General features: G+C 51.2%; 4 protein-coding genes across 7 annotated transcripts; 3 read left to right on the top strand and 1 right to left on the bottom strand.

Moving 5' to 3' along the window:
• The first annotated feature begins 498 nt into the window (after positions 1-498).
• On the top strand, positions 499-4,540 carry VAMP8 (vesicle associated membrane protein 8). Its single transcript, XM_053586826.1, has 3 exons — positions 499-623; positions 2,249-2,407; positions 4,104-4,540. The coding sequence occupies exons 1-3, from the start codon at positions 621-623 to the stop codon at positions 4,242-4,244; spliced, it is 303 nt and encodes a 100-aa protein (XP_053442801.1). The 5' UTR covers positions 499-620; the 3' UTR covers positions 4,245-4,540.
• Positions 4,541-6,820: 2,280 nt separating this feature from the next.
• On the top strand, positions 6,821-15,790 carry VAMP5 (vesicle associated membrane protein 5). 2 transcript variants are annotated; one of them, XM_053586825.1, is made up of 3 exons: positions 6,821-6,923; positions 14,736-14,873; positions 15,344-15,790. In XM_053586825.1, exons 1-3 carry the CDS (start codon positions 6,921-6,923, stop codon positions 15,551-15,553), a joined length of 351 nt encoding a protein of 116 aa, XP_053442800.1. In that variant the 5' UTR covers positions 6,821-6,920; the 3' UTR covers positions 15,554-15,790. The 2 variants fall into 2 exon arrangements, with proteins under 2 accessions (XP_053442800.1, XP_053442799.1); XM_053586824.1 differs by lacking the exon at positions 6,821-6,923 and having other exon boundaries at positions 13,924-14,873.
• Positions 15,791-18,480: 2,690 nt separating this feature from the next.
• RNF181 (ring finger protein 181) lies at positions 18,481-20,291 on the top strand. Its single transcript, XM_053586823.1, has 5 exons — positions 18,481-18,627; positions 19,273-19,403; positions 19,571-19,680; positions 19,839-19,913; positions 20,156-20,291. The coding sequence occupies exons 1-5, from the start codon at positions 18,542-18,544 to the stop codon at positions 20,213-20,215; spliced, it is 462 nt and encodes a 153-aa protein (XP_053442798.1). The 5' UTR covers positions 18,481-18,541; the 3' UTR covers positions 20,216-20,291.
• A 648-nt stretch (positions 20,292-20,939) lies between these two features.
• Positions 20,940-25,678, bottom strand: TMEM150A (transmembrane protein 150A). Of its 3 annotated transcripts, XM_053586820.1 has the most exons (8): positions 25,169-25,678; positions 24,463-24,644; positions 24,029-24,076; positions 23,655-23,741; positions 23,000-23,067; positions 22,274-22,401; positions 21,940-22,117; positions 20,940-21,716 (listed from the first exon to the last, which is right to left on the bottom strand). In XM_053586820.1, exons 2-8 carry the CDS (start codon positions 24,525-24,527, stop codon positions 21,475-21,477), a joined length of 816 nt encoding a protein of 271 aa, XP_053442795.1. In that variant the 5' UTR covers positions 24,528-24,644; positions 25,169-25,678; the 3' UTR covers positions 20,940-21,474. The 3 variants fall into 3 exon arrangements, with proteins under 3 accessions (XP_053442795.1, XP_053442796.1, XP_053442794.1); XM_053586821.1 differs by lacking the exon at positions 25,169-25,678 and having other exon boundaries at positions 22,274-22,453; positions 24,463-24,599; XM_053586819.1 differs by lacking the exon at positions 25,169-25,678 and having other exon boundaries at positions 23,655-24,076; positions 24,463-24,562.
• Between the last annotated feature and the right edge of the window lie 1,088 nt (positions 25,679-26,766).

The following is a 26,766-nucleotide window of genomic DNA, read 5'->3' on the forward strand; positions in this document are numbered from 1 at the left end:
AGCTCAACAGCTCACAGCAACCTCCAACTCTTGGGCTTAAGTGATTTTCTTGCCTCAGTCTTCCAAATATCTGGGACAACAGGCACCCGCCACAATGCCCAGCTATTTTGTTGTTGTTGTTGTTGTTGTTGCAGTTGTCATTGTTGTTTAGTTAGCCCGGGCTGGGTTTGAACCTCGGTGTATGTGGCTGGCACTGTAACCACTGGGCTACAGGTGCCAAAACTTGTCCCACCCTTTGTATGATTGATCTTGGTCTCTAGAAACTGGAATTAGAAATTCAAGACATAAAAAGGAAACAACTTTCCTTCTAGATCAGGAGGTCCAGCCTCAGGAAACCTAGGAGGGCTGCCTGATCTTTCTTTTCTCATTCCAGACAAGTTAGAAGACTTTTGGCGCCAGGGAGCCCTGTTGCTTTAAGTGTAAGTCCCTGTTTGGGAGGCTACTGGGAGGGTGCCTGCCTACCTAGGGGAACCTGCAGGAGGTGTGGCCGCGGCAGCTCGGGATGCGAGGTGGGCAGGGCCAGGCTGAAAGTTGGAGCAAGCAGGAAGTGAACGCTGGCGGCCGGGGAGGAAATAGACTAAGCAAGTTCAGCTGCTGACAGGCCTGAGCTGCTGGGAGGAATGGTGAGTGAACTGGGAACTAGGAAAGGGCTGATTTAAAGAGGAGCCAGAGGGGGGTCGGACTAGAGGTTGGCTGTGCCGGGAAGGAGAATGAGTGGTAAAGTTAGAGGGGTGCCTGTGGCCTCTCTTCTTTGACAACTGGGCTGCAAATAGCCCTGAGCCATCCGGAGCGGGTTCCTGCTCTTTTTCAACCACCTCCCTCCCCTGCTGTCTGTGCTGGCCAGGACCAGGGCTCCAGTAGGGGTGGGGGGTCTGAATTCCAAGGAAAGAGTTGTTGCGCCACCTTCCACCTTCTCCTCTGGCCGTGCCTGAACTGGGTATTGTGACCCTACCTGGCACCGCAGCGCCTCTGCTGTTCCCAGCTCGGATTCCAGATGAGCAGCTCAAGCTCTCCCCTGGGCCTTTCACTTCAGCCCCATACAGAAACCTGAAGAATTTGTCCACTGAATCCAAGGAATCAGCCCCTTCTCCATTAATGTGAGGAACAAACCAGAAGTTGGTTCTCGGTGATAATCTAGTTTTGACCCTCACCCCTAGGGGCCCAGTGGGTCAGGGAGGGAGGAGCTTCATAATGTTTTTCCTTCCTTGTTCAAAACCCTTATCATGAAGCCTCCTAGATGGGGCATTACCCAGAGAGGACTTGTCCTCCATTCCCCCACTCCCACACCCAAGCGGGTGTTTTATTTAATATCAGCATCCCCAGGCAGTGGTTTGGTGCCTGAGGCTGGTACCAAGTGGTAGGGAAAGCAGAAGTGTGCAGCTCAACGTCTCAGGGGGCCCTGGGGGGAACTTGGTCACCGGTTGCACAGCAATGAAACTACAGTTAGATTGCCCAGGAAGGCCAGCAGCCAGAGCCCCTCTCCAGCAGCTGTCTTGGAGACGGAGATGCTTGGGGATACCTGAGGGTGTTCTGTTGGCCGGTACAGACACTTTTTTTTTTTTTTGTAGAGACAGAGTCTCACTTTATGGCCCTCGGTAGAGTGCCGTGGCCTCACACAGCTCATAGCAACCTCCAACTCCTGGGCTTAAGCGATTCTCTTGCCTCAGCCTCCCGAGTAGCTGGGACTATAGGTGCCCACAATAATGCCCGGCTATTTTTTGGTTGCAGTTTGGCCGGGGCCGGGTTTGAACCCACCACCCTCGGTATATGGGGCTGGCGCCTTACCGACTGAGCCACAGGTGCCGCCCTGGTACAGACACTTTTAATGAAAATCTAGTGGGCTCAGGAAAAGAGGCTGGCTCTGGGCATCGGTAAATAGTGATCGGCTCTGTACTGGAAGGGAATATTGTGAGCTGCTGGCCCTGCTGTCTTCTGTGAGGCTTTCTGAGGAGCAAGGAAGCGGGGAAGTTTGAGATTCAGCAGGATGCTGCTTTTCCTGATTAGAGGTCCTGAGAATCCAAAAAGAAGTTTAATCTGGTGTGTTTAGCATCAGATCTCACCTTCTAGGGCTTACACATGTATATATTTTTGATTATAGGAATAAAACATGAAAACATCCTCTTTATAAATAACTTAAGCACTGCAAATGGCTGAAGTCCACCTTAGGTCTTGTTCTCCCCTGGTCTCTGAGGTTGAGTTTCTCCTTCCTCTACCACTTGGTCTAATTAACCCATGTGTTGCTGCTCAGGAGGAAGCCAGTGAAGACGGAGGAAATGATCGCGTACGGAACCTGCAGAGTCAGGTGGAAGGAGTCAAGAATATCATGACCCAGAATGTGGAGCGGATCCTGGCCCGAGGAGAAAATTTGGACCATCTCCGCAACAAGACAGAGGATCTGGAAGCCACAGTGAGACAGGGAGCCCACTGGAGGATGGCGGAAGAGGAGGGAGAATTGTTGGGAGGAAGAAAATTATTTTTGGTGGGGCAAAATGAACAGAAGGGATAGAAGTCTGCTATTTCTGTTGCCTTTCACCTGTTTGGGGAGCTGATATGAGCTGACTCCCCATTTCTGAATCTGCTGTGCTCCACTGATTGGTATTAGAGCCCAGGGGATGGATCTAGTGACTGGGGCTTATGGGGGGAGGAAGAACAGATGCCACTGTTTGCACTTCTTGGGCTCAAGCGATCCTCTTACTCAGTTTTTCTATTTTTGGTAGAGACGAGGGTCTCACTTTTGCTCAGGCTGGTCTCGAACTTGTGAGCTCAAGCAGTCCACCGGCCTCAGCGTCCCAGAGTGCTGGGATTATAGGCGTGAGCTGGGCGTGATGGCTCACGCCTGTAATCCCAGCACTGTGGGAAGCTGAGGTGGGAGGATTGCTTGAGCTCAGGAGTTCGAGGCTTGTCTGAGCGAGAGTGAGACCCCGACTCATGAAAAAAATTGAAAAACCCAGCCGGGTGCTGCGGCAAGTGCCTGTAATCCCAGCAGCTTTGGAGACTGAGGCAGCAGGATGCCCACAGCCTGAGTCTGAGGTTGCAGTGAGCTATGACACCATTGCACTCTGCTCAGGGCATAGGGTAGAACTCTGTCTCTACAAAAAAAAAAAAAAGATTACAGGCATGAGCCACCGTGCCAGCCGTGGGTATCACTATTTTGTCTCCCTAGGACTTAGTGCCTCTTTCTGCAGCTTAATTTGGGGAGTGTGACCCAGGGAAACTTAGTGTCTACAACTTCAGTTGTGAGGGAGAGGAGGAATAGTTTCCTCACTTTCAACCCCCTGTAAGGTCCTGGTCCCTCCTCTAGCAAGGAGTCTTAGAGCCAGGAGATGTGCCCACCATGGAGCCTGCACTTCTTGGCCCCAGGGTCTGCCGTCCTAAGGGCAGATTGTGCTGCTAGTATCACAATTTAGGATACAAGCATGTGTAAAAGACCCCTCAGTGTGCATGACAGTGCAGGGATAAGAAAATAAAGGGGACCCCTAGTCACATTCAGGTAGAGACCTCTCAGAAGCCCAAGAATTCTAAATTTGAACCTGGCCCTCCAGATTGTTAGGAAAGTATATTTGTCAAGGTAGGTGGATAGAGCATCTTTTATTTAACAGTTCGTGACCTCATTTTTTTTTTTTTTAGATAGAGTCTTATTTTGTCACCCTCGGTAGAGTGCCGTGGCGTCACAGCTCACAGCAACCTCCAGCTCTTGGGCTTAGGCAATTCTCTTGCCTCAGCCTCCCGAGTAGCTGGGACTACAGGCACCTACCACAACACCTAGCTATTTTTTTGTTGCAGTTGGCCGGGGCCGGGTTTGAACCCACTACGCTCGGTATATGGGGCCAGTGCCCTACTCACTGAGCCACAGGAGCCTCCATGACCTCATCTTTTTTTTTTTTTTTTTTTTTGCAGTTTTGCCTGGGTCGGGTTCGAACCCGCCACCCCCGGTATATGGGGCCGGCGCCCCATTCCTTGAGCCACAGGGGCCGCCCTGTGACCTCGTCTTCTAATGTAAACACTTAGATGTATGGCATACCTATGGTTTGTGGGGCTCTATTTACCCTCTTATTTCAGTGGGAGGAGCCAATGGGTCATTGTCTCTATCTTATCCCCAACAGTCTGAGCACTTTAAGACGACATCGCAGAAGGTGGCTCGGAAGTTGTGGTGGAAAAATGTGAAGATGATCGTCCTCATCTGTGTGATTGTTTTTATCATCATCCTCTTCATCGTGCTCTTTGCCACTGGAGTCATCCATTAAGTAACTTAGGGTGTCCTGTCCTCCCTTCTCTTTGGTGGCAACCCCTCATAATGGGTACTAAGAGGGGCCCTCTCTCCTGTCTTCCTCCATAGGGAATGCTGCTAGGTCCTCCTGCCCCTCACCCTGAGGCCCCACTGCCATGTTGTATTCCCGAGTACCTTAGTTCCACAGAAAGAGAGAGCTGAACTGTGGCTGCATTCTACCAGTCCTTAGAGTGGGTTGGAGAGACTCAGAGGGCCCAGCATGTGGCTGGGAAACAGTTGGTGGCTAGTGGACAATAAAGACCTTTCAGTATCCTTGTGTGTAAGAGGCATTTTCTCCCTTTCCATTTTGCCTTTGGCTTTTCTATTTCTTTGTTCCTTGAAGACTTCTAGCTGAGATTCTCCCATCTGAAATCCATGTTGTCAAAGGAGAGTATATGTTTGGAAAATAAAGACTATTCCTCCTTTTTCTATTCATTATCATGGGACTCAAGAATAAGAATTTTTGGGGACGGTCCTTGGAATATAGAAAATTCAAAACTTTCATAGTGATTTTTTAAAATGAATAATAGTATCTCATTCTGTCACAAAGCCTGGACTGCAGTAGGTGATCCTAGCTCACTACAGGCTCAAACTCCTGGGCTCAAGTGATTGTCCTGCCTTAGCCTTCTGAGTAACTGGGACTTCAGTTACTAGTCAATTTTTTAATTTCTGTAGAGACAGGCTCTTGCTGTGTTGCCCAAGCTGTTGTCAGTCTCCTGGTCACAAGTGATTCTCCTGCTTTGGCTTCCCAAAGTGCTGGGATTATAGATGTGAACCACTGTTTCCAGTCCCTTCACAGCATTTTAGGATAGTATGCAAGATTTTTAATTTCTTTAATTTTTATTTTTTGCAGTTTTTGGCCAGGTTCACCCGCCACCTCCAGCATATGAGGCTGGTACCCTACTCCTTTGAGCCACAGGCGCCTCCCCCAGTATGCAAGATTTTTAAATGTCCCCCTTGGGTCTTGTCATGGCCCGTTACTACTCTTCTTGTGGAGGTATTAGCTGAGACATGAAGTTTACTTGGACAGAACATTTAGGAGCTGGTTGAGGGCCTCTTGCCTCTTCCACACAGCCATCTCTCTTTTATGACCCTGTTGTAGTCTAGAGCTGAGGGCTGGAGGAACTGGACTGCTTTTCCTTTTATTGTGTTTTTGCATGTTCTGTTTGTCTTTTCTCTGCCCCTACCTTTTGGGACCTAGCAAGGCCTCTGAGGGAGTGAGCATCTCTTGCCTGCATCCCATGGCTGAGCATCGTCAGTGTCACAGGACGGGGCTGTGGTCTTCCTTCCCCTCTGTGCACAATGAGCCTCTCTGTCTTTAGGCCTCCCTCCTCCCCACCAGGTTCCACCATCATTGTTAGTCTGTCCAGTGCCGGGTCTGCCTGGTTTGTGGGGAGGGTTCTTATCATTGCTCTTTCTTCCATAAGCTTCCATCCCTCTTGCTTCCATAAGCTCTCCAGAATTGGAAACAACCTGTTGTTGGGAGGAAGCAGGGAAAGAGTAGGGTTGGGGGGCAGGATTTGGAACTAGACTGGATACTGGAATCCATGATTCCCTAATCAGATTTTAGAATCATGCTCTGAAACTTGGGGAGAGAGGATGAAGACACAAAAAAAGATTCTCAGGATAGTTTTTACCCTAACTTATGTCTATCTTCTCTCTCTCTTGGTCCACTCAAAGTCTAAGAAATTGAAGTGAAGTCTTTTCCTTGGGAGGCAGGCTGTCCAGGGTAGGAGTGAAGGTCTGAGAACCTCTGTTGTTCTGGGACTTCTGTGCCCACAGAGGTAGCCCAGGGAGGGAAGCCCTCAGCACCCTTGATGAAGAGGGGCCTCATTTGAGATGTTGGGGATGGCGTGGGGTAGGTGGGGAACAGGTGGCTGGTGGTTTCTTTGAAGCACGGATAGGAGAAGATGGGGTAGATACACCAGCCTCCTCTATGGTCTGTTTGAAGAGCAGGTTCACCCCAGGGCAGAAGTGCACTTGCTCTCATTTGAGGAGAGAAATACAGACAAGCTAGAGCTAGCATCTTGCCCATGGGAATTGCTTCCTTTTTGAATTGAGATGTAATTTATATAACATACCGTTTCGTTTTAAAATGTACAATTCTGTGAGTATGTATTCTGACGGTTGTGCAACCACTACTTTCCTTTAGTTTCAGAACTTTGGGGGCCCTGTTTTTGGTTCGGGGGAAGACCCTACATCTTGTTTGTGGCGTCTCCAGCACCTAGCGCAGTACCCGACAACGGCATTCATACAGATGTTTGTTGAATAATGAAACCTCCCAATCCTCTCTTCTCCGCCTAGCCCCTGTGAGGTCTACAGCGCCCACCCCTTCGTGCCCATCTCCTAGATTAGGCCCCCAGATGTGGCCGGCGTGCAGACCTGGCGGCACGCTGGTCCGGCATAAGTTCACCAGGCTGAGGTGTCATCCCAAGTCAGGCTTCGGCGACCGGAGAGGAAACTCCCCAAGGAACCCAGTCTCTGTCGCCGATCGCTTTCGATTTGACTCGGCCCGGGTCGCCGTTCACGGAAGGAGCGCCCCCCGCCCTCGCCCGAGGCCCGCCCCGCCCCGCCCCTCTGCTTCCTTCCCGGCTCTTGGCACTGCGGCCGCTTGGGCAGAGGAGGCAGAGCCGGCGAGGCGGTGACAGCGGCGATGGTGAGGGCCCAGGCGGGGCTGGCCAGCCCGTGCGGCGAAGGGCAGAGGGCGAGCGTGGCGGGTGGGAGAGAGAGGAGTCCGAAGTCCGAGGGCGGGGGCGTCCCCTGGCCAGCACGAGTCCGACCCGCACCAGGTGGCGCGGCCGGCAGCGGGACGGGGGCGGACCCTCCGCTCTGCGCAGGGAGGGAAAGGGAGGCGTGCGCCCCGTCCAGGCTGCCCGGCTGCCGGCGGAGGGAGCGGGGCTCGGGTTTCCCATCTCCTGTAGCAAGGAGGTTCGAACACCGGCTCTGGTGTCATGCTCGGGGTGGGATCCTGGCTCTCTGACTCGGCACAGTCACTTAACCTCCTTGAGCCTCCTTTTCCGTATCTGTGAAGTGGGGTCAGCAATACCTGCCATGGGTCATTGTGAGGTTAAAGGAGATACAATGGCAGAGAAGACCCGCCTGGCACTCCGAAGCCAGTGCTAAGAAGTGGTAGGTAATGTGATGACCTTTTCAGCCTTTCCCGCAGCTGTGAGGAGCCAAGCCTGGCCCAGGAATCGGAAACCTGAGCAGAGGGGGTGGCAGAGGCCATTTCAGCCCTCACGGCAGGCTGTTGGAGAGAAACTCCTTCCCCTGATGAAAGAGAAAGGCAGATATTTACTGTAAAAGTTCCACTGAAGTTATCAGTGTGGCACAGGCCTGACTCCCTCCCAACCTCTACCTAGTGACACATTCCTGAGTTGAGTCACTCCCACTCCTGCTGCAGACTATGGCCTCTGTTCTCACTCAGCCATCTCCAAAGCAAAGGTGTCAGGAACAGCTGGTGCCAGTTTCCCCCTTCACTGGGTTCCTGGGAAGATGGGTTGGTCAGGAAACAGGTTTGGCACTTTAAGATTCTGTCTTGGAGAAATGGCTGAGGTGTGATGGATGTGGCCTGGTTGGGGATCACAAGGACGCCAGAATGCCTAGACTCCTGGACAGCCTCTTCTCCAGGGAACTGGGGGCAGGAAGAGGAAATGGGGCAGGAAGGTAGCAGTGAGCTCCGAAGCCACTCCAGGAAACTGAGGGAGACTCTGAGGACAGATTCTAGAGCCCATTTCAAAGCAAGGGATCAGGCAGCATTAGGGGTTCAGCTGGCACTTAGCTTTTGGAGAGAACAGGGAATTCTTTTCTTTTCTTTCTTTCTTTTTTTTTTTTTAGAGACAGCGTCTCACTTTATTGCCCTCAGCGGAGTATCGTGGCGTCACAGCTCACAGTAACCTCAAACTCTCAGGCTTAAGCGATTCTCTTGCCTCAGCATCCCAAGTAGCTGGGACTACAGGCGCCTGCCACAATGCCCGGCTATTTTTTTGTTGCAGCTTGGCCAGGGCTGGGTTCGAACCTGCCACCCTCGGTATATGGGGCTGGCGCCCTACCCACTGAGTCACAGGTGCCACCCAAGAGGGAATTCTGGAAATGAAATCTGAAGCCAGGGTAATTTATTAGGGCTGGCTGGGCCTGGTGGCTTACATCTGCAACTCTAGCACTTTAAGGAGGCCAAGGTGGAAGGATTCTTGAGTCCAGGAGTTCTAGGCTGCAGTGAGCTATAATTGTGTCACTGCACTCTAGCCTGGATGATATAGCAAGACCCTATTGCCAATATATGTGTGTGTGTGTGTGTGTGACTCTCACAGATACATGTGAGGCACATAGTGGATTCGAGCCTTGGGAGGGTATATTGCTCACTCTTTTCCACTCACTCTTCTAAACCTATCCTTCTCTCTTGTCTTTTGCCCCCTTTTCTCTCTTCAGTTCTTTCCCTTCCTTTCTCCCATTCCCTTTCTTTACCTGATCCTTCTCTTCCCTTCTCTGTGACTCATTTCATCAGCAAAGATTTCTTAAGCATTTTCTTTGTTCTAGTCACAATAACATGTATAGGGGATACATGGAACAAAAAGTAGGAACAAAGCAACGGTGGTAAAGATGGAAACTGAATGAGTGATTACTTGAATTTATTCATCTTGTAGATCCAAAGAAAATGTGTGTTTTGAGCCACAGGCCTCCCTTATATGTACACAAGTTGAGTGGGTGGCACAAAAAGAGTCGATGGGTCTTTAGCCAGCCAGTGAAGGCACTGACATCTAATTTAGCACAGGGGTTTTACCTCTACCTGCATCTAATTTAGTGCAGAGGTTAAGAATGTGATGTCTGGAGGCCAGGTTTGGCTCCACTCCCAGATCTTCTACTCAACTGGCTCTATGACTTGGACTGGTGATTTAATACCTCTGGGCCAAAGTTTCCTATAAAACTGGGATAATAGTACTGTCTTCAGTGCGTTGTTGTGAGGATTAAATGACATAGACTGACGGACAGCTAGCAGCATAGAGCTTAGCTCAGAGTATGTATCCACTGGATGGTGGCTGTTATTATTGCTCAAGATGCAAAATCTTCTCAACAGCCCGCAGGGCCTGATAAACGTAAACCAGATGCCAGTTACCATAGGCCTGTGCAAATTTCTGTATTTAGATTAGAAACAACTAAGTGCACAAGTTTGCAAGAGGGAAAACCTTGGTTGGCTGTACATTTTGTAAAACTATCTAAGAGGTTTTATTGGCCATAAGTATTGTATAGTTCTTGAGATCTAACAGCTAAATCCCCCACTCAAAAGAACAAGAAATAGGGAAATTTGGACTATGTCAATAATAATAGTTCTTACTTATTGAGCATTTATTATGTGTCAGGCATTATTCTAAGCTTTTTATTTACAATTACTAAATAATCCTTAGTTAACATTATGAGTTAGATATTATTATCACCACTTTACAGATGAGGAAGTGGAAGGTCAGGAAGGCCACATCCTCAGTCTCAGTCACTCAGCGGGGGAGTAGCAGATGCAGGATTTGAATAAGCAGAGGTATCCACTGCAAAGCCAGTGAGGACCTAGGGAGGAGGGAAAACACAGCTGCTGGCATCCTCCCCACTGACAGGGAAGGGGAGACAAGGAGGGTTTTTGAGAGTCTTTCTTTCCTTCCTTTCTTTCTCTCTCTCTTTTTTTTTTTTTGGCCGGGGCTGGGTTTGAACCCGCCACCTCCAGCATATGGGACCGGCGCCCTACTCCTTGAGCCACAGGCACCGCCCCTTTCTTTCTCTCTTTTTGTAGACAGGGTCTTACTCTGTTGCGCAGGTTACAGTGCTGTGGCACAGTCAGAGCTTACTGTAACCTTGGACTCCTGGACTCAAGCAATTCTTACACCTCAGTCCCCTGAAGCTGGGGAAGCTGGGACTACAGGCATAAGTCACTATGCCAACTAATTTTACAAATTTTGTAGAGACGGGGTCTCACTATATTGCCCAGGCTGGTCTCAAACTCCTAGGGTCAAACAATCCTCCCTCCTCTACCTCCCAAAGTGCTGGGATTACGGTTGTGAGCCACTGCACCTGACCAATAGCTATGTTTTCAAAGGAGGAAGCAAGGGTATTTACTTGGAAAAACCCAACAGGAGATTAGAGTGTTGTGGAAGGCTTATTCTGCATAGAGGGTTATGGTCTGTCAAGAACATTTCCTGTGGAACTGCTACCCTCTGGCAATGACACAACCGTTTTCCTCTCACCCAGGCTCAAAACCTCAAGCCCTGCAGGCCCCTGGCCTCTCAGGTCTCACAAATGCCTCTCTTATCCACCCTTCCCCTCTCTCTAAGCTCTCTGCTACCTGCTGACCTTAGCCTGATAGGCATCTCCTTACATCCTTGCTGATGGCACTTCTCCACCCCTTCTGGCCTGCCCCTCTGCCCTGACTTTTCTCACTTTGATCCATCCGTGCCTGTTTACCACCAGTAAGCTGTCACCCTGGGCTCAAAAACCTGCACTAGCTCTTAAGTCTTGTCGCTTCCTTGGAACTAGTCTCCTGTACTTGAATTTTCCTGCCTTCTCCAGCCCCTCTACATTTACCCTCTGCCTGATCTGTCACTGTTAGCTGTCAGGGTGTGTCCCTATCTCAGTGCTGGAATGTCCCAGCTCCACACCATCCCTCAAGGAATCACAGTCACATTCTCACCCTTCCAACAGTAGCCTCTCTGTGGCCGGCTGTAGCACTTACCCCTCTGTATCACACAGTGATAATTGTATCTAATTGTATCATATATGTCTTTTCGTAAGTGGCAGAATGATCTCTTTCAGAATAGGCAAAATTCATTCAGAAACTGTTTATCACATTACTGTCCAGCCAGACACTCTGTTCGGTTACACTGTGGCACAATGTAGCATGGCCCTTGCCCTCCAGTTGTTTATCTCCGTCCACGTTTCCCTGGTGCCAGTTCTCCTGGTCCTAACAGAGACCTGTGCACATAGTCAGTGCCCTTTTTCCTCTGGTTGAGTGGAGCCCAGGAGGGACAGATACTCACCCCAGGAGGGTCTGAGGGCTTTGTGTTTCCTGGAACAGATAGGTTCTTTTAGGCCTGCGACCATCTTGGCTCCAGGCAGGCCTGGTCCTGATTACAGTTGGAGACACAGCCAGCTTTCCAGAGAATGTGACCCAATATCACCCCTTGTTGGAGAACAAGATAACAACAGCTGTAGAGTTTAGAATAGAAAAAAAAAAAAAAAAAAAAAAAGAAGAAGAAGAAGAAAGAAAGACAATATCCAGCATTTTAGCAATCTCTTGCAGTGATTCTCATTTTCAAATCTTTGTCCTTTCTCAAGTTTTTACCTTAAGCAATTTGAATGTTGGGAAGGTCAAGGGCTGAATAATGGAGCCTTGTTGAATGCTATAGTGGTAATAATAGTAGTGGTGATGCTTGACACAGGAAGCAGTAGAAAGAGTACAGCCTTGCTACTCTTCATCATTCCTCTGTGTTCTTCAGTTCCTGTTGCCCCTGGCCTGGGTGTGTAATCTCCCCTACACTGGGTTGCCTGCCCCCTCTCACAGTACATTGCTTTTCTAGCTCATGGGTAAATATTGAACTATTTGGGTTTCGAATGCCTACCCCTTGAAACTCCTGCTGGGCTAGATAAATATACTGGGAGAACATCTCTGAAGAATTGCTTTTGGATAGGCTATAATGCAATTAACTTACTCACTGAGTCCTTGCAGTGGTCAGCACTATTCTGCCCTCCTGGTCTCCTGGGATTGTGGTGGGGGGAGGGAGGGCAGTGATCCCTGCCCTCCATCTGGGAGTTTGTGGTCCAGTTGGGGAGAGAGGACTCACACACTGGGAATGCTTGGAGGCTGCGTGGAAGGCAGCTGCAGAAGCCTAAAGGAGGATTCTTGGCTGAGTAGGAAGTGGTGCTCTGTTATTGCCAGATCCCTTGCAATACTTAAGTTTTCTGGTTTTAAGTGGAATTCAGTCAAGTGCCAAAATGTCTGCTGCAGACAATGGGTGATATGGGCAGGCAGGAAAGGAAATGTGGCCTCTTTTCTGTGAGGAGAAGAGAACAGGGATGGGCTGTGGGAGAGTAGGCTGAGAGCAGGGAGTTGCTGTGGTTTACTAATCTGCTGGTATTCATCTCCCTGAAATGTCCCTGGACCTGCCCTGGGCCTCCAGCTCACACCTGGGCCACCTGCTCTGAGTCTGTCTCTGTCACATTTACCCAAGCCCAGTGCTCTTTTTGCTCATGACCCAGACTTTCTCTCTCTCTCCTGTCTTCTTTTTTTTTTTTTAGAGACAGTCTCACTTTATCGCCCTCATTAGAGTGCCGTGGTGTTACAGGTCACAGCAACCTCCAACTCCTGGGCTTAGACAATTCTCTTGCCTCAGCCTCTCGAGTAGCGGGGACTACGGGTGCCCGCCACAACACCGGCTATTTTTCTTGTTGCAGTTTGGCCGGGGCCGGGTTTGAACCTGCCACCCTCAGTATATGGGGTTGGCGCCCTAACCACTGAACCACAGGCACCACCCATCTCTCCTGTCTTCTTAACCTCCCCTAGTTTGAACCCTGTACCTCCCTTCCCAGTCCTCTGAAATGAACTGGGGTTTGTTAGGTGAGGCTGTTGTCCAGGCTAGGAAATCCAAGTGTTGGTCTCATCTTGGTGACTCGGTCTCTGGTGAAGACCATGGTTGAGAAGAAAGTAGAAGCAAGGAGTCAGAGGCCAGGATGGCTGAGGGTACTTAGGGCACTGATTCAGTGAACATGATTAGTCTGGGAGAAAGAAGCCTGAGCAGGGAACTTCAAACTTCTCAGTTTGGGGAGGGGATGTTAAGCAGAGACTATGACATATGATGGTCCAAAATTACCTTTCTAGGCCAGGCATGGCGGTTCACACCTGTAGTCCCAGCTACTCAGGAGGTTGGAGGATCCATTGAGGCCAGGAGTTTGAAAGGAGTCTGAGTCAAATAATGTAGTAAGATCCCTTCTCTAAAGACATTTTTTTTTTTGAGACAGAGTCTCACTCTCTTGCCCTCTGTAGAGTGTTGTCACATCATAGCTCACAGCAACCTCAAACTCTTGGGCTTAAGCGATTCTTTTGCTTCAGCCTACCAAGTAATTGGGACTACCAGTACCTGCCACAACGCCCGGCTATTTTCTTGTTGCACTTGTCATTGTTGTTTAGTAGGCCTGGGCCTGCTTTGAACCTGCCAGCCCTGGGGTATATGACCGGTGTCTTAACCGCTGAGCTATGGGTGCCCAGCCACCACCTGGCTATTTTTAGAGATGAGGTCTCACTCTGGCTCAGGCTGGTCTCAAACTTATGAGCTCAGGCAGTCACCCACCTTGGCCTCCCAAGTGCTAGGATTACAACCATGAGCCCCATGCCCAGCCTACAAAAAAAAAAATTTTTTTTTTTTGTAGAGACAGTCTCACTTTATGGCCCTCGGTAGAGTGCCGTGGCCTCACACAGCTCACAGCAACCTCCAACTCCTGGGCTTAAGCGATTCTCTTGCCTCAGCCTCCCAAGTAGCTGGGACTATAGGCGCCTGCCACAACGCCCGGCTATTAAAAAAATTTTTTTAAAAGAAAAGAAATTAGTGTGTGTCTGTAGTCCTAGCTAATTGAGAGGCTAAGGCAGGAGGATTACTTGAGCCCAGGAATTTGAGGCTGCAGTGAGCTATGATTATGCCACTGTACATCAGCCTGGGTTGGAGAGCAAATCTGTCTTTTTTTTTTTTTTTTTTTTTGAGACAGAGTCTTACTCTATTGCCCCAGGCTAGAGTGTGGTGACATCATAGCTCACGGCAACCTCTAATTCCTGGGCTCAAGTGATCCTCTTGCCTCAGCCTTCTGAGTAGCTGGAGCTAGAAGTGCCCAGCACAAAACCTGGCAGTTTTTCTATTTTCAGTAGAGACAGGGCCTTGCTTTTGGCTCAGGCTGGTCTCAAACTCCTGAGCTCAAGCGAACCACCAAGCCTCTCAGAGTGCTGGGATTAAGGCCTGAGCTGGGCTAAGACTCTGTCTCTTAGAAAAAATAGCCCTGTGGGGTGGATCTCCTCCCTGTCTGGCTTCTGGACAAGTAGGTTGGTTTCCTATTCTTTTGCTGCCTCCTTAGGTAAGTGGGAAGCCTCAGGGAAGGGGTGCATGGGGTGGAGACCATCTTGGAGCAGGTGAGTAAAGTGTCTGGTTTATGGGAGGGTGGGGTCCTGGGAAAATCCCACCCAGGGGAAGCTTAAGGGATGCTGAGATGCCTAAAGCCAGGGCTGATCTAGGCCCTGCCTTGATGGGCAAGGGGAGGCACCTGTGACCCTAAAGGTGAGTCACACTCACCCAGAAGGCAGCCTTTCACTTCACACACATTGTATCTTTATACCCCTTACATGAAGGATGCTATTACTTACATGCTGTTCCCATGCATGGTGGGGTTAAGGGGGAGGGGGCTTCTAGGTCTCAGGGCCAGGTGCCCTGACCTGAGGCTTGGTGCCCAGGCAGGGAAAGAGTTGGAGCGGTGCCAGCAGCAGGCGAATGAGGTGACGGAAATCATGCTCAACAACTTTGACAAGGTCCTGGAGCGTGATGGGAAGCTGGCAGAGCTGGAGCAGCGTTCAGACCAACTCTTGGACATGGTGTGAGACGAGGAGGTGTTGGGGGTGATGCGGGGAGGCTTGGTACTCTTCAAAGGAGGAGTACACTGCTCCTCAAAGGGAGCTCTTAGGCTGAGCTCAGGGTCTCCAGTACCATGGAGGGGCTGGCTGGGCCTTCTTGAAGGCCAGTGTGGGACTTCCAGATTTCCTGAGGCACCCCTATCCTAGATATGTAACTTAGGACTCAAGAAGAAGTCCTTGGTTTGAAGCTGTGGACCTTCCTAAAGGTAGAGGACTGGCACTGTTAACTGGGGTTGAGTAGCTAGGACTGAAAGTCAAGGTTTACACCAGCGAGACTAGCAGGCAGGCTGGGAGGCTCCCAGGCCTGGAACAGATAGAATGGGAAGGAAGTGGGAGGAGACAGGCTTTGCTGGGGCAGGGTTGGGAGGAGCCGGCTCTGAGGCCAGTGGGGACCCAGCTAACTTTCACCCTGTGTTTGTGGGTATCCACAGAGCTCAGCCTTCAGCAAGACAACCAAGACCCTGGCCCAGAAGAAGCGTTGGGAGAACATCCGTTGCCGGATCTACTTGGGGCTGGTGGTGGGTGGTGGCCTGCTTGTCATCCTGATTGTGTTGCTGGCCACCTTTCTCCCACAGAGCGGTGACAGCAATACTGCCCCACAGACCCAGGATTCAGGCACTGCCTCAGGGCATGGAGATTGACACAGTTGGGCCAGGGGGAGAGGCTGAATGGCCACACTAGGCCATTCTGGTCTCCAGGGAATCCTGGTGTTTGTTCTCATCTGAGCTACCCCTGTGAGCACTGAAAGGCAGCCCCAATGTGTGCACCTCTGCGTCTCCCATCACACCACAGACTGGTCCTTGGGGGGCAGCCTTCTGTACCGGCCATGCCAGGCCAGTCCCACCTAGAGCTCAGTAAAAGCTGCTGTTTGATTAGAAGCTGGTGCGTGTGTGTGGATATGTCTACAGATCACCAGATTGGGAAATCCCACTTTACCTCCACCCCTGGGATTGCTTAGAAAGCTCACCCCAAAGAACTTCTCCCCCAGGAGGTGGTCCCTTCCCCTCCCTTCCTTACTTGATCCAACCCTATTCAGTTAGACCTTTCTGGAGTGTACGTACAAGGACACAAAAGCCAAACCAGACCCTTGAACCATGGGTCTGAGCCTGATTCCCTGAGAATGAAATCTATTATTTTTCTGACATCTTGGGAATACTCAGAGGACCAGTGAGAAGACTCCAAAAGGGAGGATAAAGTACTTCAGAAATAATTTCTTTTTTCGAGACGGAGTCTTACTATGTTGCCCTCGGTAAAGTGCTGTGGCTTCACAGCAATCTCAAACTCTTGAGCTTAAGCGATTCTCTTGCCTCAGCCTCCCAAGTATCTGGGACTACAGGTGCCCACCACAATGCTGGGCTATTTTTTTTGTTGTTGTTGCAGTTGTCGTTGTTTTAGCTGGTTCGGGCTGGGTTTGAACCTGCCAGCCTTGGTATATGTGGCCGGCGCCCTACCCACTGAGCTACCGGCGCCACCAGAAGTATATATATATATTTTTTTGAGACAGAGTCTTACTATGTCACCCTCGGTAGAGTGCTGTGGTGTCACAGCTCACAGCAACTTCAAACTTTTGGGCTTAAGCGATTCTCTTGCCTTAGCCTCCCAAGTAGCTGGGACTACAGGTGCCCACCACAATGCCTAGCTGTTTTTTGGTTGTGGTTGTCATTGTTGTTTAGCAGGCCTGGGCTGGGCTTGAACTCGCCAGCCTTGGTGTATGTGACTGTCGCCCTACTCACTGAGCTACGTGCACCGAGCCAGAAATAATTTCATCTATCTGTCCCTTTCAGATAGATAATTTCTTCTCTGATAGCTTCTCCCTCCCCAATTTCTGCATTCGTGTTCTTTGAGTTTTATACCAGACTACAGATGAAGTGAGTGGCAGTAAAAACAGGGAGGGCTTCTATGGTGTTATAATTTAGAGTCACAAAGGATGGCCTGGAGTTTGCTCTGTTGGAAAGAATTCAGCTTTTCAAACCTTCAGGCAGGCAGTGCCTTCAGGGCCACAGCAAAGATTATTGGGCAAAGGCATGAAAGAAGGAAAGAAGGCCACAGACCAAGACCAGGGAAACAGGACAGCCTCTGCCTGGGTACTTAACTGCAGTGTGAGTGGCCAGGGGAATTCAGGGATGTGTGTAAAAAAAAAAAAAAAAAAGATCAGTTCCTTGCTAGGTAGAGTGAGAGCTACTGACAGAAACAAGAATAAGCCCTAAAAGTTATATGGAGTTTTACCCCCTTACAGAGCTTGTTGCTTTTACTGGGCTCTTTACAATCTTCCTCTCCTGGTAAAGATGGAGGAAAGCATGCTGCCTTGCATGCATAGTATAGCAACACCACTTTAACAAGATGCATGAATTTGAGCAAACCATTTCTGAGATTCAGCCTTTACATATGTATAAAGGACACAATGGTACTTGTTATTATGAGGATTACCGATATTGTTGGTCAAATGTCCATCTATGTTTAACAGTTACAGATGCTAAATAGTATCTGTCATCCAGATCATTGAGTGAGGTTCTTATTTATTTTTGAGACTGTCTCTGTGTCTAACATCAGGCTAGAGAGCAGTGGTGTTAACCTAATTCACAGCAACCTTAAACTCATGTGCTTGAGCGATCTTTCTGCCTCAGCCTCCTAAGTAGCTAGGTGGGACTACAAGTGCACTCCACAGATGCCTGGCTAATTTTCTATTTTTAGTAGAGACAGGGTCTTGCTTTTGCTCAGGCTGGTCTCCAACACCTGAGCTCAAGTTATCCTCCCACCTCGGCCTTGCAGAGGATTTCAGGAGTGAGCCACTGTGCCCAGACTGAGTGCAGTGGTTCTTAAGTCTCTCATTAGAATCATCTGCAGAACTCATACAACTGCCATGACCCAGGTCCCTTCAGCCTTGGAGGTGTTGTTTCTAAAGCTCCTCTTGCCTCTTCTCTCTTCAAGGACATTCGTGATGCCAGGGATGCAAATCATTTATTTACTTTTACAGAAGCTAGGCATGAGATTGAGGAGTGAGCCCCCAGATTCCCTGTCAGAAACCTTCCCGCTCTCGGTTGAGGTTTGCCTAATCCTTTATTTTATGCTTAACACATAAGAAATTCGCAGCAATTTTTTTTCGGGGGTTGGGGGTGAAATGAAGTGCAAACTTCTGAGCCAACTAGAATGCTGCGGGGCAGAAGTGGCCAGCGGGAGCTTGGCAGAGCAGCGGGAAGCGCCTTTACTCCATGCACCCAGAACCCAGAGCCCTTAGGCTCGCACCTCCCTGTCTGAAAGGCCTTTAGCTCTGCACTGCCAAGGCCTCTGGGACTCAGGGCAGACTCAGAACCCTTACTACCTACATACTTAGCCTTTTGGAGCACTACAGACACCACCACGGGAATTTAGTTTTAGCTTGGATGCCAAAACATGTTTTCTGACTACTCCAGCCTGAGCCATTGACTTTAGCCTTTGGTCACCTGATTTGTTCAGGCCAGTGCGAGGCGGCTGACTTAGTACTTCCGCTTTCTGTGCCTTTAAGGAGACACTAAGCCCGTCCCTCGGATAAGCTGATTGGTCATCGTTTCTCAACTCACTAGTTTATTGGTCAGAACCTATAGGCCTCACGCAAACTGGGACTGAGCGCTGTGTCAGACAGCCCGGAAGCCATGGCGTCCTATTTCGATGAACATGACTGCGAATCTCTGGATGGCGAGCAAGAGATGCGAACCAACATGCTACTGGAGCTTGCTAGGTGGGTGCGCGGGCCTTGAGTATTGGACTCAGGCAGCAGGATTCTGGGCTGGGGCTGGCTGAAAAAGGCAGAGTATTTGGGGCAGCAGATTCTGGGGAGGACGGATGAATAATCTGGAGTATTAGTCTTGGCGGCAAGATTGAGGGGAGGGCGTGTACATTTCGATAATTTGGGCTGTCCGTGGGCGGGCCCGGGCCTGGGGATTGTAGGAAGGACTGGGATTAAAGAGTGGTGGGAGTAGGAGCGGGAGGGCCGCGGGCTCTGGGAGGCACGGAGAAGGCGGGGCATGGGGCCAGATAGGGGCTGTGTGCGCGAGGGCAGGTATATTCGTTTGGAACGCTGGGCACGGGACTCTACACTGCCGACTTGGAATCTGGCTCCACCAGATCCTTCTTCGCGGCCTGAGTAATTCTTTGAGTATGTTGCCTCATGTGTAAAATGAGAATAAACAATCTGATAGCAGCTGTAAACCATTTCCCACTATGTTTTTTTTTTTTTTTTTCTTTAATCTAGTGAGCATCTGGTAACCACTGAAGGTACCTATTACTACCAGCTGGGCAGGGTATTTTCCTATTAATGCCAGTAGATTATGGGGATAAAGAGAAAGTATGGTTTTCGGTTCTGACCTTGCATGCTCCTCCCTAGGTCACTTTTCCATAGTGTGGACTTTGAAGATTTGGGGTTGATAGTAGATTGGGAACACCGTCTGCCTCCACCTGCTGCCAAGACTGTGGTCCAGAACCTCCCCAGGACAATTATCAGAGGCCCTCAGGCTGGTGAGGACAGGCCCTCTGCTGTTGGGGGCAGCTCTGCCAGAACCTTAGGCAGCCACAGTCTGGCCCTTCAGTTTTCCAGGCCAGATTAAAGCAAGAGTGGCCTTCAGGAGTGGGAGCTGGGAGGTGGGGGTTATAGCACCTCTTCTGATCAGCACTTCCTCCTAAAGAGCTCAAGTGCCCCGTGTGCCTTTTGGAATTTGAGGAGGAGGAGACTGTCATTGAGATGCCTTGCCATCACCTCTTCCATTCCAACTGCATTCTGCCCTGGCTAAGCAAGGTACCACTTTTACTTCTAGCCTTCACCCTTACCTGAGCCCAGTTCTCAAACTTGTTTGTGGGCAGCTGGGGGATAGAAGGGTGGAAATTGGGAGTGGGAGAAGGTTATTAGCTTATGAATACCAGACCTGGGTTGGAACTCTACTCTCCTTTTCCCAGACAAATTCTTGCCCCTTGTGCCGCCATGAACTGCCTACTGATGATGACACTTACGAAGAGCACAGACGAGAGAAGGTAGGAGCTGGTGGTTAAGTGGAGGAGGTCCTGATGGGCTCCTTTGGCCTTGTCCCTGCTATCATTTCCACCTCAGCAGGTTTGCGTTGGCTTGAGAGTCCTGGCTGTAGCTGCCTTCTTAGTGACTTTGGGGAGGGGCAGCAGCTTCTCAGAGGCTTGAAAACAAGGGCCAGCCCCATTGTAACTGCCCCCACCAAGGCCTTCAGGTTTGGCCTCTCCCCGGTGTGTCCTCTTTCCTCTAGGCTCGAAAGCAGCAGCAGCAGCAACGACTCGAGAACCTCCGTGCAGCCATGTACACGTGAGGAGGCTGGGGCTGAGCACTGGCCCTCTAAGTCTTCCTCCTGCACCTTGAGTCCTCATTAAAGGTTTTTCTACTCATCCTGTGGCTTCATTGCTCACAGGCCCAGGCAGGGGCTCTGCATCCTCCACCAGGTCCCTACTGCTATTGGGGGAAGGTGGTCCTAAACCAGAGAAAGCATCAGGTTGTTTCCCTTCCTGCTGGCCCACTTGGAGTTAGGGCATGGAGCCCAGGTAAAGAATCACTGGGCCAGCCAGGCCTTGGATTTATGTGTTCATGGTTGGAAGGCAAAATGTGTCAGGATCTGCCAATCAGTAGCTACTTAAAGCTGATAAACTAGCCTGCATTCTCCTCCCTCTGCGATTTGTAGTTAAGTGTGGTACCTTTAGTAAACCTTGATATCCCATGGTTTTTCTTTTACACCATTGTTCTCTGTGTTCTTTTCTTCTCCCACCCAACATCTACTAAGGAGTCAGAGTTCAAACTGGACTTTTTGAGTCAAGGAAGAAGTGTAAGATTGTCAGTCCAGGTCAGTTCTCTAGAGGCCCAGAAAGGATTTAACCCCTCAAGAGGTATTTGGATAGCACTGGGCATCTTTTGTTTCTGGCAGCCCTGCTCTTAGAAAACAATTGGGAGCCTCCTAGGAGTAAGGGGCTTCCTACCATCCTTTGCTTAGGAAAGGCAGTCCTGGATCAGGCTCTCCCTAACTACAGAAGAGACTACAAACATGCAAATTAGAATTCTTTTAATAGATATAAAAAAAAGTACTAAAATACCCACGTGGTTCTGCTGTGTTATTTGCCATAAAGTGAGGGGCAGAGTGAAGAATCCCAGTGCAGCTCAGTGGGCCCAGAAGTGGACCTTACCATACAAACTAAGGCATGCTCACTCCCCCCCAAACTTCTATCCCCTCTGCTATTCCCAGCCCCCAATTCCTGCAGCAGGAAACCCCAGTGGTCTGGCTCTTGCACTGGGAGTAGAAGGCACCTGAAGGGCTGGCTGGGTGAGTGAGGACAGGTGACCTTTAAACACAAAATAACACTGTGGGGTGGGGGAGCAGGTAGTGCAGCTGTGGCAGCTGGTAGGTCCTGCTCCTCTATGGCACAGGTGGATGTGGGATGGCCACTTCTCTGGGAGTAAGGAAGCCTAGATCCCAACAGAACACTTTCTCAAATTGTTTTTGGTACAAAATAAATGCAAAGATGATATGGTGTGGCGTGGTGTGGGTGCTGCGGAGGCCGGGCCAGCCACCCTCCCTAGACCTTAGATCATGGCGATGCTTTCAGGGGCACAGTTGAGGTGGGTGGAAGTGCTGCTGCTCCCAGAGGATTTGCAGGCCCGGCCAGGAGTAGGCTGCAGTGCAGCCACCAGAGTGTCTGAGGAGATTGCCCCAAACTCGTAGCTGAAGGTACCATAGAAAATGAGGATATCAATGACAAACACCCACTCACACAGGGCTGCCCCATGCTGCAGCTGAGAACTCTCATGGACAAAGAAGATACCGCCTGAACTAGGGCTAAGGAAATGTACAGTAGCATGTGTGAAAACCAAGCAACATCCCATCTGTAGTCCCAGACTGTAACTAAGCTGGGGCCAAAGATCAGGCCTCACCTCCCCAGAGGGGCAGAGCACATGGCAGTATTAACTGAAATATAGGCCTCCCACCCCCTGTTTGGTTGAGAGGGCTGAGCTAGAGGTTGAACTAGCTGCCAAGTCTTGGAAGGATACTGAGAACTAGGGTGATGAAAGCGATGATAGCCAGCGCACTTCGCAGGTAGGCCATAGCCAGGTCTAGGGGTGCAGTGGCCCCGTGGTAGGAGAGGGCACAGTGCAGGCAGACAAACAGCAGCCCCGCAGGGAAGGCCACACCAGCTCCAACGTAGTGCAGAGACTTGGCATGATCCACCTGGGCCCAGAGAGGGGCTGATCCGTGAAGTGGCCCCACCTCTCCAGGTCACATCCCTTCTTTCCTTCCCTCTCCTCCCATCTTCTTCCTCCTTTCCCTCTTAGTCTCTCCAGTCCTTGTTAGGTGAAAAGTTCAGCACTGGGGTGGGGCGGTCACCTGAAAGTTGCCGACTACCACAAGGCCTGCAGCATTGGTGCAGCCTGTGATGAGTGCTGTCGTGTTAACCCAGGAGTGTCGACTCTGCTCCAGGAGCTGCCCGTAGCGCAGGAGGCAGATCAGGGCCACTGTGGGAGGACAGCACAGCTGGGGCCAGCACCTGCAACACTTCCCTCCCACCTTGGCCCCACCCAGTAAGCCAGTCAGGATGCTGCTGCCCCTTCTGAGGGTGGGAAGGGAAGGGGCAGTCAAGTGGTGAACTTGGTTTCCTCAGGCTCTGGCCAGCAGGGCAGCTGTGTGGCAGTCAGCTTCTGGCCTTCAAGGCATGGGAGAGAAGGGTGGCGCCTGTGGCTCAGTGAGTAGGGCGCTGGCCCCATATACGGAGGGGTGACAGGACGGAACCCGCCCCGGCCAAACTTCAACAACAACAAAAAAAGCAAAAACAAAAAAAATAGCTGGGCAGGCGCTACTCGGGAGGCTAAGGCAAGAGAATCGCCTAAGCCCAAGAGCTGGAGGTTGCTGTGAGCTGTGACGCCACGCACTCTACCGAGGGTGACAAAGTAAGACTTTGTCTCAAAAAAAAAAAAAAAAAAAAAAGGAATGGGAGAGAAGTTGCCCCTCTAGCCTTAGCCCTTGGTAGGGAGGATTCTGAGAAGCCAAGGATTTCTAAGTCCTTTTGGGGAGCAGGGCTGGGCTAGCAAGTCAAGAGCTCAGAGTACAACTCACCCATGAAGGCACCCACGTTGCCAATGAGGCTGAAGAGGCAGCTCTCTGGGGGATATGTGCCGCACTTGCTGAGGAGGGGGCAAGAACTGGATGAGGGGGAAGAGCACCAGAGGGCCCCCAGTCCAGCCCACTGGCTCTCCCCTGCTGTATCTGCACCTGCTCCTTAGCAGGCAAGCTGCTGGATTTATGCTTACAGCTTGTGCCCCTCATTTACACTGGCTCCAAGCTGAGCCCCCAAAGCAGAGCTCTTCTGAGAGAACGGAATGCCCAGGGGTGCTCAGCCAGACCTGAGACTCTTTGTCAAGGCCTGCAACTGCTCTGGCTGTCTTTAAGCCAGAACTTGTGTTGGGCAGTCAGAAGGCTTGAGTTAAATCCAGGTGCCTACGTTTATTAGCTGTGTGGCCTGGATGAATAAACAAGCTCCAGCCTCAGTTTCCTCACTCATAAAATTGTGAAGATAATAATAGCGGCTTTCCTGCTGGGAGGACTGAAAGAGACTATGCATATAGAGTACTCAGCAGAGCCCAGGGGATAGTAACTGGCTCTTAGGACAGTTATTATTCATGAGACCCAAGGGCAGTTTTTGCTTAAGGGGCTGTCTAGGGGTCTGGAAGAGCCCTGGGTTTCCCTCATCTGCCCAATGTCCAGGCTTTACCTGATGAGGGGGACATCGTCCAGGGTGCAGCAGGCCTTGGGGCCCCCTTGTTCTGCAGGGTCAGGAGAGCAGGACTCGTTGTAGGACCTGGCAGGCAGGACAGGGAGTGGCCTGGGGGAAGTGGCTGCCTTGGCCTGTAGCCTCAGCCTTTGAAGAGGACCCTCTCCCAGACCTCCCCAGCAGAGGCAGAAGAACCCACTCCCCAGCATCCACCTGAAACAGAAGGCCAATGGGCAAGGGGATGTTGGGAAAGTAGGCATGAAGCCATGCCTGGAGACCCAGGGTCTCCATCTGGCTCCTGTTAGCTGTGGGCCCAAGAGGGGACAGAGAAGAAGGGCTCTTTAGAGTGAGGCTGTCTGTAGAGTGCTCCATACCAGTTCTCCACGGGGCACACATGGTGGTTCATCACGGCCATGGCATACCTGTGGGAGCAGAACTGTCACCCTGCCCCCCAGCCCCTCCTGGCCCAGCCACCCCACCCCCAACTATTTTCTTCTACTTTGATTTCTGGCCCCATTCATCCTAATTGTCCTTGCTGGAGACTCCAGTTAGGATACCCCTAAGAACCTGCAGCACAGCCCACAACGAGAGGCTCTCTGGTAAGTTGCCCTAGCTAGAAGTGTTATCTGTCAGGACCACCCTCCTGGACAGAAGTAGTGCCAGCTGGTCCCAAGGGACTGTGTGTCCAGGCACCAGGCCAGACTTTGGAGACAGCCAGAGTAGCCCCAGGTACCACCCTGGAGCCCATAACAGGACATGGGAATTTGGTGTGCCATCAAGCTCCTGTTGCTCCCCATCCCTTACTCACACAGTCCATAGGCCAGTGATGGAGAATGCTGACAGGCTGACAGGAAGGAGGATCCAGGCGGTCATGAGGGAGGGGAGCCAGGGTGGTGGTGGTGTGGGGGGGGAGGACGAGAGGTAGGTGGGGAAGAGGGGGCAGCCCGGCTACCTTGAGGTATTTCGGCCACAACCATCAGCTGCCCTGGCCTTGTGGAGAGAGACAGATCAAAATCTAGGGTCAGGTGACTGGCCAAGGAAGCGGGAGGTGGTCAACACCTCACCCAGAGATTCCGTTGGGTCTTTGAGCGTCCAAACTTTGGCTGAATCCCCGCTAGAACGGGGACACCCTCTGGCATCCACTGGGAGCCTCTGCGGCCAACCCAAATGCCACTGGCGTGCTGAGACTCAAGCGGGCTGGAGAGGGAGTCACCCTTCGTCGCCTGAGGGACCACGGCTGGAAGGACTGGGTAATTAGGGGCCCAAGCCAAGGAGAGGCTGGAAGGGTCTGCGGGCCCGGTGGAGCGGCAGCCGCGGCGCGCAGACAGCCACCTGACTACTGGCGCCCCGGGCAAGGGGCGGGTTCAGGCGGGAAGCCCGGCTCGGCCCCCGCTGGCGTGGGCGCAGGGACCCCCTGCTAGGGCAGGAGTGCGCAGCCGGTGACCCCTCCCGGACACGATCTTCCCCAGGAGATCCCTGGAGGTCTTGGGGAAAGGAAGGAGCCCAGTACTCACCTCCCAGGAGCAACCCGCCGCCACCGCGACTGCTCCAGCACCCTCGTGGCGCCGTCTCCGGCTGCGGCCCTCGGAGCAGCCCCGAAAGGTTTAAAGGGCCGAGCGGCCCCGCCCCTGGCGGCCCCCGGCCGCGCCGCTCTGCCCGCCGGGACGTGAAGTCCGCGCAGCCCCAGCCACGGCGCCGGCTCCCGGCCGGAGACTACAATTCCCGAGCCCCCCGCTCCCGCGTCACCGGGAAAAGTGGGCGGTGTCCCAACCTCGGAGGACCCGGGCGCCGAGGGCTGTGGCCTGGGGACCCGTCTGACACCCAGATGCCAAGAGGTTCTGTCTGCCCGGTTCCTGCGGGGGAAGCGCCGGCAGGCGGGGACCTCCCGGGTCAGGCCAGCTTTCCAGCTCTACCTGGGATTGTAATCGTGCACACGGCTGGAGGAAGCTTCCCTTCGCCGCCGCGCACATTTTGCAGCCTCGACTATCCAGCATTGAGACTTCGGGGATCATGCCTGCCTCAGATCAAGGCGTGAGGTGGGTCTGCCGAGAAGCAGGGACAAGCCTTGGCTGTTCCTTAAGAAATCCAAGCGTTTTGGATTTGGCTTATGCTTCCCGCAGCTCAGCACACTCCGGAGGAGGGCTCCTTTTATCAGATACTTTTTATTTTCGGGTGTACAAGTACACGGTGTACTTGCCAGAAGTCACCGCGTCCAAGACGTATTTCCTCACCGATCAACACTTGAAATACAGTGACAGAGACAAAATAGACATAAGCGGTGTCAGCGTAGAGTAGGTAAGGATTAATTTGCCAGGTGTTGGTAAGCTAAGAGAGGAAGGTGAAAGACCCAGAAGACTCTGGGAAAAAGAAACATAGTATTACTGAGAAAAAGTTACCCAGTAGGTTCCCTACAACAGGCTGAGTGCACTCCTGGACGTTCCCATTATTTAAAGACCTGGAATACTTCCTTTCACATACCAATAGTATTCGTGATACTCTAAAAGGCAGTCCCTGCAACTTTGCAGCCCTTGTGCGAGGACACTTGGGCAGATCATTACCTGAATGATGCATGGGCCCGGGGTGCCAGAAGCCCAAGTTGGGCAACATCGGAGAGGCAAAGATTATGTGCAGAAACGGGCCTGTACTGTGGAGAAATTACCTCTAGAGCAGAATAAACCGCACAATGGCTTGAAGAGGAAGAAACCTTTTTTTTTTTTTTTATTTGGCAGTTTTTGGCTGGGTCAGAGTTTTTTTTTTTTTTTGTTGTTGTTGCAGTTTTGGCCGGGGCTGGGTTTGAACCCACTACCCTCGGTATATGGGGCCGGCGCCCTACTCACTGAGCCACATGCGTCGCCCATTTTTTTTTTTTTTTTTTAGGACACATTAAAATTTGCTTTAATACTTCTTTGGGGGGGAAAAACACACTTGTAGTGAATGAACAAGAAACATGTTTATGCTATTATTTGTATCTACCATGCCATGAATTCATAGGGGAAGAGGTTCCAGCAGCTCAGGGAGGCACCTTGCCATTTAATGTGACAAAGTGTTGATTGACTTTTGAATTCGTGGGAAATAGGTCCCAGCACCTTGTATCACTGTTACATGGGGACTA

The sequence above is a fragment of the Nycticebus coucang genome, chromosome 4 (assembly GCF_027406575.1).
Source record: "Nycticebus coucang isolate mNycCou1 chromosome 4, mNycCou1.pri, whole genome shotgun sequence".
Classification (NCBI taxonomy): Eukaryota; Metazoa; Chordata; class Mammalia; order Primates; family Lorisidae; genus Nycticebus; species Nycticebus coucang.

What these genes read in the sequence shown, in the direction of transcription:
- VAMP5 (XM_053586824.1), top strand. Translation starts at nt 14,628, where the DNA reads ATGAAGGATGCTATTACTTACATGCTGTTCCCATGCATGGTGGGGTTA. An exon ending in CAGACCAACTCTTGGACATG is followed by an intron (nt 14,874 to 15,343) that starts GTGTGAGACGAG and finishes GGGTATCCACAG; the next exon opens with AGCTCAGCCTTCAGCAAGAC.
- TMEM150A (XM_053586819.1), bottom strand. Translation starts at nt 23,914, where the DNA reads ATGCCTACTTTCCCAACATCCCCTTGCCCATTGGCCTTCTGTTTCAGG. An exon ending in GACGATGTCCCCCTCATCAG is followed by an intron (nt 23,068 to 23,654) that starts GTAAAGCCTGGA and finishes CCCCCTCCTCAG; the next exon opens with CAAGTGCGGCACATATCCCC. An exon ending in CAACGTGGGTGCCTTCATGG is followed by an intron (nt 22,402 to 22,999) that starts GTGAGTTGTACT and finishes GTCCTCCCACAG; the next exon opens with TGGCCCTGATCTGCCTCCTG.
- VAMP8 (XM_053586826.1), top strand. An exon ending in CAGAGGATCTGGAAGCCACA is followed by an intron (nt 2,408 to 4,103) that starts GTGAGACAGGGA and finishes TATCCCCAACAG; the next exon opens with TCTGAGCACTTTAAGACGAC.
- RNF181 (XM_053586823.1), top strand. Translation starts at nt 18,542, where the DNA reads ATGGCGTCCTATTTCGATGAACATGACTGCGAATCTCTGGATGGCGAG. An exon ending in ATGCTACTGGAGCTTGCTAG is followed by an intron (nt 18,628 to 19,272) that starts GTGGGTGCGCGG and finishes GCTCCTCCCTAG; the next exon opens with GTCACTTTTCCATAGTGTGG. An exon ending in TATCAGAGGCCCTCAGGCTG is followed by an intron (nt 19,404 to 19,570) that starts GTGAGGACAGGC and finishes TTCCTCCTAAAG; the next exon opens with AGCTCAAGTGCCCCGTGTGC.